Below are 11,468 nucleotides of genomic sequence, written 5' to 3'. Positions count from 1 at the left end.
TACACTCTGCATGTTTAAATGCATACATTTGGTGGAATCGACATTATTAACCCATACTGATCATCATCACATTGGGCTTTAGTTGAATATATCTTGTCTTTATGTCTGCATATAAACCATGCTCTTATATAGGATATGCTACAAGCAATGTTAATTACATAGCATTTTGATGTCTTCCATCTGAGCACATTTAGATTGTTAATTCTGTGCACAGAGAGGGTAGCTATAGGATGTCTCGTATATTCACTTTCCTAAGAATAGCTAATGTAACCACCCTAGATACAGAAGTAGGACATGTGGTGTGATTTAACAAAGGACACTGCTTACTTTCCTGCATCATCCTCTGCGAGACCTGCATTTCAAATTCGTATGCATTGACAAATAGGATATTCTATGCTGTTTCCTTGGAAACAGACATGTGTCCTTGTATACTGTAGATGCTGGAACAAATTGTCCTTTGCATCCCCTAGGCATGGGAGAAAACCTAAGTCATACTAATGCCTATTCATTCCTACTACATACATGTTAATAACGTGTTGGTTCATCTTTAACTTGTTGGTTTATCTTAACGTGATATGGACAGAGACAGTTATTAAATCTTATTAACAGTCATTTTAAATCAGCTCAGCTGACATAAGAGAACAGTGGCTAGCAGAGTAGCTGTGCTACACCTGTGCAGTGCTTCAGATAGTGACTATGACTAAGCAGCTTTGTAAAATGAATGAGATCCGATACCACTACAGCTACTGCACTGGCGAAGCTCACAAATAAAACACACAGTAATGCTCTGTTTTTATATTAATATATGTATTTATTGTTATTCATTTTGATATCATTTTTTAAATTTTAGGCTTTGTAAATATAGGCCCCCTGTGCATGGCCCTACCATCACAGCACATACATTGGCACAACAAGATGGGTGAGAAATAGAAATGATCTAATCACACAGTTTATCACACAATTCAAAGACAAGTAAGTAACTGTCACATATTCAAACTTAATTTACCAAAATTAGCATTGTAGTAGGGTATGCCATAAGCAAAACATTATCATGATACATTCCAATATTAAATGGTCAAAGTATAAATAAAATTGAAAGAAAATGAAACTAAAATCATAACATGTACAGCAGTTGAATAGCTCAGATGTGTGTGGTGAGATTCTCCATGAGGGTGCTACCGCGTCCAAAGCACAATGCTCTCCCTAGCAAATAAATAAAATAACCTCTGTTTTTAAATTAAAAAAACTGCTGACAATATAAAAATACATGGCATTGTAGTTCATTACATAAACCAACAATTTATATATAAAATATTATATTGACGTGTATAAAAATATGCTTAACAACTTCTTGAAAAGGGTAACAGCCATAAGCTTTTTTTTGTCTGCCACTTCAGAACACACACTGTCAACCACAAAAATCCAACATATGTACAAACAATCAACTATTAGAGCAGTCAGAACGTCATTTCAACAACAATGGACTGTTTCACATAGCCTAACTATTTTTCTGACACGATTATAGGATAAGTGTAAAATTCAAGCAGTGCTGCATGGAAATTCATACTCCAAAATAAATTAAATAGAAAAGGAATTTTCATCAATTGAATTAAGTATCATAATGTCAGTGTATCTTTGGAGAAAGGGAGAGAGGATGGTGACGGAGACACATTTTCAAACATTGTGTCACACCAACACCAGCGTAACAGTATTTCAGCCCACTTAGATAAAGGCCCAGTGCAGTCAAAAATGGGATTTAAAAAAATATTTCCACACTATGAGTTTGGAATTATACTGTAAAATTATGAAAATTATAATAATGCCCTTTTAGTGTAAGAGCTGGTTGACCACCAGACCGCCTGAAATTTCAGATTGTTTTGGTGGGATAGAGTTTTGGCCTGCCTGGTGGTAAATTACTTAATAGGCCAATAAGAGAGTTCAAAATAACTAGCTTTCCGTTTTTCCCTCCACACTCAGACCACTCCCAGACAGTCCTAGCTAAAGTTTTGCTTGAGAAATTGCAATTGAAAACAATCACAGTAATTGTTACCCAGAAATTATTTGATATTGAGATAAAAACGGCTGCATTGGGCCTTTAATAACAAACACAGGCAGTGTGAGCTATCCTATAAAACAGAAAATCTACAACGAACATACAAACAGACGAAGCCAGGACAAGAGCCAGGGAATTCAATATTGAGAAATACAGCTTTGATATCAGTTAGTTGAGGCAGTGAGTAACAAAGCACTAATGTGAGATAGATAAGCTACTGCACGTTGTCACACTGAATGATTCAGAGGACTGGTACTGCTGCTGCAAACTGTTGAACATTCAGCTGGATGTTGCCACTGTAGTACTGTACTGTAGGTATGTGTCTTTGTTAGGCTGTTTCTTGACTAGAGGACAGTAAACTAATTTGGGGTAATTTCCATAGGAAGTGGTTTAATCCCTGGTGTCTCCTGTCCAGGCAGTGTCTAGCACAAGCTAAAGCCACCCCCTCTCCTCTTCCTCTTCCTCCTCCTCCTCCTCCTCCTCCCCCCTTAATCCCCCTCCTCCTCTGCCTCCTCCTCCTCCCCCTCCTCCTCATCCTCCTCCTCCTCCACCTCCTCCTCGTCCTCCTCCTCTGCCTCCACCACCTCCGTCTCCCCTTACTCCCCTTCCTCTAGGCTCAACATTTTGGGACAAGGACCTCTCTCACTCTCCATCGCATGGTAAAGTGCCGTCTTCGCTGGCACGTGAGGGCAAGGCAGTACCCAGCTCATCCACACACCAACAGTGGCCACGCTGCATACCCTTGGAGGAGCGACACTGTGTTGTGTGACAGGATAGAGAGAGATAATATGTCATCATACCACATAACTATTGTCTGCATGCCCACAGTCCAGAGGGCCTGGAAGCAATGTCCTTTATCCAAAGCCATTTTTGGGCTGAATTGAATAGAGAGAGAGCATGCAATTGAAAAGAGGAATACAAAAATATTGATTAACCTTTATTTAACTGGGCAAGTCAGTTAAGAACAAATTCTTATTTACAACGACGGCCTACCCCAGCCAAACCCTAACGACGCTGGGCCAATTGTGCGCCGCCCTATGGGACTCCCAATCACGACTGTTTGTGATACAGCCTGGAATTGAACCAGGGACTGAGGTGACGCCTCTAGCGCTGAGATGCAGTGCCTTAGACCGCTGCGCCACTCGGGAGCCCAAATAGCATGCCACTCTCTTGATCTCAAAAAACACATATACTATTCATACACAGGCAAATATTCACATCAACAGCCGCGCTGCGCTATAACTACCTGCTTTTTCCTGTAGAAGCCCCGAGTGTCACAGTTGGGGATATAGATGTCACGATCAGACTGAAAGATAGTGAGCTCAATACCCCGCAGAACACTATTGAGCAGCTTGCGGCAGGGTGCCTAAAAAGAGGATACATTGATGAATACAGAAACTATACAGTCATAAATACAGCAACTATACATTGATAAATACAGTAACTACTGTATACAAGTAGAGAGCCTACATATTAAATGGCAGTAAGAGAAGCCCATGGTTGATGTTAGAAGACCCTTTCTAGCCTATTAGAGTAGCTACAACACATGTGGATATCATAGAAGATTGAGGTCACTGATGCAGCATGAAGCCAGAAGCAAAACATATTATATGTCACGTAATATCATGTCATTATATAATGATATTGTTAAACAAGGACGGTCTCTTTACAAGTCACTTAGACAGTGGTTTGAAGCAACTGTGTGACTATGTATGCAGTATCTGTCAAATTGTAGAAATACATTCTATGTTGGGTTTGTGTTTCATTGCAGATCCACCTCCTCTCCTCTCCTCGTAAAGTGAAAAACCCAAGGCCGCCACAGTCGAGTCTAAACTTTACTGATTCACATCATGGTCTATTAGTTCTGCCGCATAGCAGCATACACATCATGCGCCATAATGTATGGCTTTAGAGCACTATATGTGGTACTGCTGTCGCTGTATCACCCAGACAGCACAGCAGCTTCAGTAATAACTCTCTGTACCCGACTCCTTCCATCATACAGTATCTATCTGTATGAATATGAATGCATTATGTAAGCAGCTCTACATATTTCTCAGATTTAAACAGGTGTGGGTAAATGTAAGTAGAAGTCATTATTAGCTTACTGCATCAAGTGGCTTAAGCAGGTACCGTACTTGGATAACACTTACCTTTTCTATTTCACCACTTTGTGAAGGATGTGGACCTATAGGAGAGAGCAGCACATTACCATGAATACATTCAACCAGGGCACTACCAAGAACCTTAAACCATCTCTGATATCAAAATATAAGTTAGAAGTGTTTTGCTTCAAGCTGTTGCAAGACACGAAGCATCAATCATATACAAGTGCAAGGCAGGAAATGTAACACCTGTATTGTATTTGAGGTTTAAAAAGGCGTTTGAAGATTGTAATTTCCCTTACATTTGTTTAAATGATCAAGCACTACAGAAAACGTCCATGAATTATAATCCACATATAAAATCACATTTCCTGCTACTGCAGGAGTATTTTCCTGCTGTAGCAAACTGGCTCAAATCAAGACCCTGCATCTTTACTGGACACAGTGATTCGGCTCTGAATTGATATTTCCTGTAGTATGTCCTTCCTAAGGAATCGCAGTGGCTTAGTCTGAACAGTAGATGGAGACCCCTAGCAATGAAAAGCATCATTATCTGACTGTAGGTGACAGTATAACACTCATTCTGTGCTGTCAATAAAATGCACAGATCACACCCTTGAAATGCATGCATGTACCATCTCCGTACACATCCATATACATACACACCATATACATACACATACTTGCACACACATACTTACACAAGCTCCAATGTACTGAAACACCTAAAGCGTTCCTCAAGTGTCTGTGCATCATAGTGTTGACTACATCTTTTTATTACATGACTGATGATAGGCTGTTCAATCCAACATTTGAGACTTCTAGTCCAACAGTCTCTCAAATTAGATTTTTGTCACAAGACACCATGCAGTGGCACTGCAGCATAGAAATCAAGACCATGCAGCCTTTTCAAATTTATCTTTGGTGCCTGTCATGTATCTAACACTAAATGTCATACTCTTATAATAAAACAATACTAGCATTTATTTTTGGTGCACACCAACATAGCATACAATCCTCACACTGATGATAAGAGAATGTGTTTCTTACTTATCAGTCTTACCTGATAAGCTAAGCTGTAGTATAATTGCCCTAACACACACAACACAGAGCTGAATTTAATAATATTAGATGTGCCAGTGGTGTGTGTCTCAGTCTTACCTGTGGGGTGGGGCCTCTCCGTGGGACTTGTCCTGCTGTGCTTGGTGCAGAAGCCCCTGCCCTGCAGCAGCGCCTGGAGTGGGCTGTGTTCCTGAGGAGGGGGCACGCAGCGCAGCCCCTTGGCACAGCTCATGGTGTACACACCACAGGGCTCTCCCTGGGCCAACATGGATGTGCTGCCTGCTTGTCCAATATGGTCCCGGGGGGCCCGACCTGCCCCCAAAGATTCTTTACAAGAGGGACAACCCTTGTAGGGGCCCAAGCGGTTAGCCAGAATCCAAGATCCGCAGTGAGCAATCAGCAACAAGACAATTGTCGTTAAGTTAGAAAGGAGAGGCATTTTCTGTCCAGGTCTCAGGTTAAGCTCCACACACACACTCTCTCTCTCTTTCTCTCTCTGTCAGTCAACTGTGGCTGATGCTATTTCTGGATGTATATTTATCTCTTTCTCCTCTTTCTCTCTGTCCTCTCTCCGTCTCTTCAGCTTTGCTTGGTGCTTAGCCGGTTCAATCGTTAGGCAGCCAGGAGTCCCCTGCAGTGCCAGAGGAGACAAATTGAGATCGAGAGAGACACAGCAAAGCAGCAGCTTTTAAAGATCTGAAAGGCGGTGATAGAGAGGGAGAGAGAGAGCACAGTTATGACACCTTCAGGGGCTGGGACTCAGAGAGAGAGAGAGAGAGAGAGAGAGAGAGAGAGGGAAGGAGAGAGAGAGAGAGGAAGGCAGAGAGGGAGTAGAGAGAGGTGGGGGGGGGTGGATTATTTTCCTTTTGGAAATTAGCTAAATCTCCCCCACCCCTTCTTTTTCTACTGTTTATCAGCACACCCCATAGACTGACCCCTTTCCATAGTAATGTTAAACATTTTACATGTACAAACAGTATACATGACAAAATATACACTTTCTCCCCATTATGCATTGATGTCAGTCAGACCATTCTGATCATATTTGCCATGGTAACAATTACGGCAAGGTATAGAATTGCATTCAGCTATACTGACTGCAATGTCAAGCTTTATGGGAGTTGTTCTAATACTCTTGTCAACCCTGACCACAGAAGAATACAGAATACTGCTTGGATCTCACAAAAGAGGTATTACATGAAAAAGTAACTGATAGATCAATTAAAACTACAACCACTGATCCAATTGCAGATAATTAAATAGATATTGAACTGTCCGTGTACAGAAGAATGGTGAAAGTTAAAATAACCAAACAAATACCTTATTTTACCTCCTAAGTACAATGTAATAATGATCTACACAGATGTGTGCCAAATGTTAATTAAGAAAGGGTTCCAGAAGTAGAAGTGTTTTAATGTAAACTGATTGCCATGAAAAACACAATGTTTCAGAAGCTGGCATATCATGTACCACTTTGTGTAATACATGTGCATAACTATAACCCATTGGAGTTTTCTGGATCTTTTCCAGATCAAACAATGTTGGATGAATTGGTATTGTTCCACTAGGGGGATTATCCCACCTCCTGCCAAACTATAGTGAACGTGAATTGAGACCAGGGATGACAGATCTTGATAATGGCAGGACTGGGTATTTAACACATTGTAACCGTTTCGTAGAACGTAGTTTAGTGAAGTTTCATAAGAGGTTGTCTTGATTTCTCAGCAGTCTTTTTACAAACTCGAGAATATGTGTGGACTAAATCATATAAAGAAGTTATTCAGTCTTGAGGGGACAGTAGATGGTAGATTCTGATTTTCTTGCCCATGCTGCCATTGTTTGTATTGGAAGAGGCATCCACTGGATAATTAAGGGGGACTTGCTTGAGCTGGAATGTACATACTGACTGTAAGAGGGAAAGGCTGTGTCAGGCATGCAGCTACTAATAATGCAATCCATCTATGCACTCAACCGTTTAAGATTTGCTTCACGGGCGCCGTCTTCAAGAGATCACTCACTCTCACCCATCCTGAGCCTCAAACCTCTTGATACCACTTACAGTTCCATTGTATGTAGTAAAAAAAGATGATCTATGTGTTTTTAGAGTTGTGATTAAAGTAGGCATAGAATAACAATTGATATGGGGCTATAATGTAGATTACAGTTAATTTGATAAGCCAGCCTTAGCTGGAGGATCATAGAGCAGAGATTTAGATTGACGCATTAGAATTAGAATGACTCTAATGAACCAATAGAATTACAATGGCTAATTCTATTTCTAAGTGTTAGAGCCCCATAGGTTAGAATCCACTCTTATCCAGGCCACCTATCTCATAGTGTTGGGTGCTATAGTTTGTCTGAGGTCACTACGATGAAGGAGGTTCCCGTAAGGACAATAAACTGTTGTCATGAGGCAACATCAACAAAACGATATCAAAAGACAAATGAGCATTTCAGAGAGCATTAACCAGGAATTAAAAAGATGTTGATCTAACAACATTGAAATTGTAATGGCAATGCACCACTAAAATAAGGGCACATATATACATGATTGGCTCGTGACCAACCTGCTGGACCACCTGCTGTATCTTAGGGCAAAATTCTATCTAGAACACAGCGGCAGGTCAATACTTCCCAAAGCTCCGGAACCCATAGACATTCACAAACTAGACTACATCGCAATAGTTCCGGAACCCCACTTGGTGAAAACCTTCTTGGTCGTCAGCCGCCTGGTGTTATTATTAGGAATGATTAATCTTGGCACTAAGAACAGAAATCACCTGCCATCTTGTGTTCCCATCAATGCTAGCTACAGGAGCTACAGCCCTAGCTAGTTTGTTTCCACATGTTCTGTCAGGAGAACGTTCCAAGAGACACGCCAGACCAATGGGGGCTCTTTTTTTCCACACTCCCTGGATTACTCATTTTTCCTCCCACCTTCTACCCCCACCCCTCTCAGGTGTCTGTTGAGTCAGATGTAGGCTACTCCTGTTATTTCCTCCTCTCACAAAATTTAGACTACAATGACTGCAGTATCTGGGAAACTCCATTTGTGTCCAAGGCCTATGGTAGCAAACAGTTTTCCCATAGGGTAAATCAAGGGCACAAGTCATCACTAGCTCAGATAGTGACATACTGTGTCCAGGACAATTCATAATGTGGGAACAACTATTTACAATATCTCATTGGTTCCTTTTATCAGGTAGTACCACTGCCTCTTGAAACACGTCTCTGTACACAGACAGACCTATTCGATATCACAAAATATGATTTTATGATTCTGATGTGGAATTGGTTTCACAGCTTGTCAGTCTTTCTCATGGCTAGCTTTGATTGGCTCACTGAAGTTACCGGTGTCTGATGTCAGTAGGAAGCGCCATACATTTGCAACGTTTTTCTACTGAAAAGTTTTGGAGTCTTACCAAATGAACACAAGTGCCTTTGAATTAATTATTTAAACACATACTGGACAAATGGTAAGCAATGCACAAGAATAGTGGTATGCTGTGTAGCCACCGCTCTAGCAAGTGAGTTCACAAGCCAGTAACGTTAGTAGCTAGGGAATCTATTTGTCCGATGTGAGCTAGCTAGCTAGTATGCTACGTAGGTAACGTTAGCTACTGAAGCGTTGCTCAAATTGTTTTGCTAATACCGGTAACGTTAGGTGCCACTAGCTAAATAGCTTAGGTTAAATTGATATACACCTTTAAGGGGTTAGTGTTCCCACACAGCCATATCTCCATGTTGCGCTTGTTTACGGAAAATACGAGGCGACCACCTCTGCTAATTAGCTATCTAGCAGGCTCCAAACACCCGTGTGCAAGTTTGACTTGGGAAGTTTAGTTTCGTTGGCTGGGGGCACCCATAGCTGTATGGACCTGTGCAAAACTACTAGAGTAAGTGCCTAATGTATTTAAAGGATTCTTTCTCGCTGATGAAAGATACGGGCCATATGTTTCGAAAGCCAAATCGCAAGGGATGATTATTGACGTTCCTAAAAGTTGAACAAAGCGTCGAGATTGAAGTTCACATGAGCTTTGTCGTGGGCGACGCTAATGCCTGAAAACTAGGGAGAAGGCAGAACGCTTGATAGAGTTTTCAATAGCTAAGGGTTTCCCAAACTCTGTGCGAATTATACCATGACATTCTCTATAGAGTGCACGCGCTTAGCATGAACACAAGTCATTATATTGTATTCTGATTGTCAAACAAACCATTTAAAGAAGTGCATGTTAGTCCACTCCAAAATAATTACAGCATCCAAACTGCATGTAGCCTATACTCGCGCCATTTGATGAATGGAAATAGACATCTGTTACAAAACACAAAGTGTGCCTAATGTCATTCAGTGATTGACATTGATTAGGCCTACATGAAATGATGCGTATTGTATGACAAATGTACCTTTTTTGTAGCCTGAAAAGTCGGGACACCTGAAATGGGGCTGAAACTGTTCCAGGAAAACAGGATGGACACCCTAACACATATGGTCAATTTACTAGGCTAGTAGTCTACAATGTGTATTACCATGAACTTCTAACAGGCCTATCGTTAGCCAGTGATGTAGTGGTAAAACAAGTGGTGGGTAAACTCTGATTGCTGGTCACAGTAAAAAAAAAAAAACACTCCCAATAGTTCAATGCATTTATCAGACAAAGGTGTGTCATCATCATTTACTTGTGTTTACCCTCCACTAGGCTTAAAAAAAAATATATATATATATATATTTCACCTTTAAAGAGGTAGGCTAGTTGAGAACAAGTTCTCATTTACAACTGCGACCTGGCCAAGATAAAGCAAATCAGTGCGTCAAAAACAACAGAGTTACACATGGGATAAACAAATGTACAGTCAATAACACAATAGAAAAATATGTATACAGTGTGCTCAAATGAAGTAAGGAGGTAAGGTAATAAATAGGCCAATAGGGGCGAAGTAATTACAATTTAGAAATTTACACTGGAGTGATATATGTGCAGATAAGGATGTGCAAGTAGAAATAGTGCAATTATTATATATTTTTAAATATGGGGATGAGGTAGGTAGTTGATTGGATGGGCTATTTACAGGTGGGCTGTGTACAGCTGCAGCGATCGGTAAGCTGCTCTGACAGCTGACGCTTAAAGTTAGTGAGGGAGATATATACAGTGGGGCAGAAGTATTTAGTCAGCCACCAATTGTGCAAGTTCTCCCACTTAAAAAGATGAGAGGCCTGTAATTTTCAACATAGGTACACTTCAACTATGACAGACAAAATTAGAAGAAAAAATCCAGAAAATCACATTGTAGGATTTTTAATGAATTTATTTGCAAATTATGGTGGAAAATAAGTATTTGGTCAATAACAGAAGTTTATCTCAATATTTGTTATATACCCTTTGTTGGCAATGACAGAGGTCAAATGTTTTCTGTAAGTCTAAACAAGGTTTTTTCACACACTGTTGCTGGTATTTTGGCCCATTCCTCCATGCAGATCTCCTCTAGAGCAGTGATGTTTGGGGCTGTTGCTGGGCAACACGGACTTTCAACTCCCTCCAAAGACTTTTTATGGGGTTGAGATCTGGAGACTGGCTAGGCCACTCCAGGACCTTGAAATGCTTCTTACGAAGCCACTCCTTCATTGCCCGGGCGGTGTGTTTGGGATCATTGTCATGCTGAAAGACCCAGCCACGTTTCATCTTCAATGCCCTTGCTGATGGAAGGAGGTTTTCACTCAAAATCTCACGATACATGGCCCCATTCATTCTTTGCTTTACACGGATCAGTCGTCCTTGTCCCTTTGCAGATAAACAGCCCCAAAGCATGATGTTTCCACCCCCATGCTTCACAGTAGGTATGGTGTTCTTTGGATGCAACTCAGCATTCTTTGTCCTCCAAACAGGACGAGTCGAGTTTTTACCAAAAAGTTATATTTTGGTTTCATCTGACCATATGACATTCTCCCAATCTTCTTCTGGATCATCAAAATGCTCTCTAGCAAACTTCAGACGGGCCTGGATATGTAATGGCTTAAGCAGCGGGACACGTCTGGCACTGCAGGATTTGAGTCCCTGGCGGCGTAGTGTGTTACTGATGGTAGGCTTTGTTACTTTGATCCCAGCTCTCTGCAGGTCATTCACTAGGTCCCCCCGTGTGGTTCTGGGATTTTTGCTCACCGTTCTTGTGATCATTTTGACCCCACGGGGTGAGAACTTGCGTGGAGCCCCAGATCGAGGGAGATTATCAGTGATCTTGTATGGCTTCCATTT

At 41.1% G+C, this 11,468-nt stretch overlaps 2 protein-coding genes across 5 annotated transcripts in view; one reads left to right on the top strand and one right to left on the bottom strand.

Annotated features, from left to right (window-relative positions):
- Positions 1-790: 790 nt before the first annotated feature.
- Positions 791-11,468, bottom strand: part of igfbp6b (insulin-like growth factor binding protein 6b) — a 90,772-nt gene continuing 80,094 nt past the window's right edge. Inside the window, exons 3-6 of one of the 2 annotated variants that reach the window (XM_020459278.2) lie at positions 5,320-5,851; positions 4,207-4,241; positions 3,300-3,419; positions 791-2,809 (exon numbers count right to left, since the gene is read on the bottom strand). In XM_020459278.2, the coding sequence (XP_020314867.1) occupies positions 2,696-2,809; positions 3,300-3,419; positions 4,207-4,241; positions 5,320-5,659 (609 nt within the window). In that variant the 5' untranslated portion in view covers positions 5,660-5,851 and the 3' untranslated portion in view covers positions 791-2,695. Of the gene's footprint in view, positions 2,810-3,299; positions 3,420-4,206; positions 4,242-5,319; positions 5,938-11,468 lie in introns of those variants that run through there. The other variant, XM_031803923.1, reaches the window with a different exon arrangement.
- The window catches only part of spryd3 (SPRY domain containing 3), a 97,246-nt gene continuing 94,348 nt past the window's right edge, over positions 8,571-11,468 (top strand). For all 3 annotated transcript variants that reach the window (XM_031803922.1, XM_020459276.2, XM_020459275.2), the window contains exon 1: positions 8,571-8,696. The gene's annotated coding sequence lies outside the window, so the exon portion shown is untranslated. The remainder of the gene's footprint in view (positions 8,697-11,468) is intronic.

The sequence above is a fragment of the Oncorhynchus kisutch genome, linkage group LG24 (assembly GCF_002021735.2).
Source record: "Oncorhynchus kisutch isolate 150728-3 linkage group LG24, Okis_V2, whole genome shotgun sequence".
NCBI classification, from domain to species: Eukaryota; Metazoa; Chordata; class Actinopteri; order Salmoniformes; family Salmonidae; genus Oncorhynchus; species Oncorhynchus kisutch.
The sequence above is the reverse complement of the archived record's forward strand: the minus strand, read 5'-3'. Positions and strand labels throughout refer to the sequence as shown.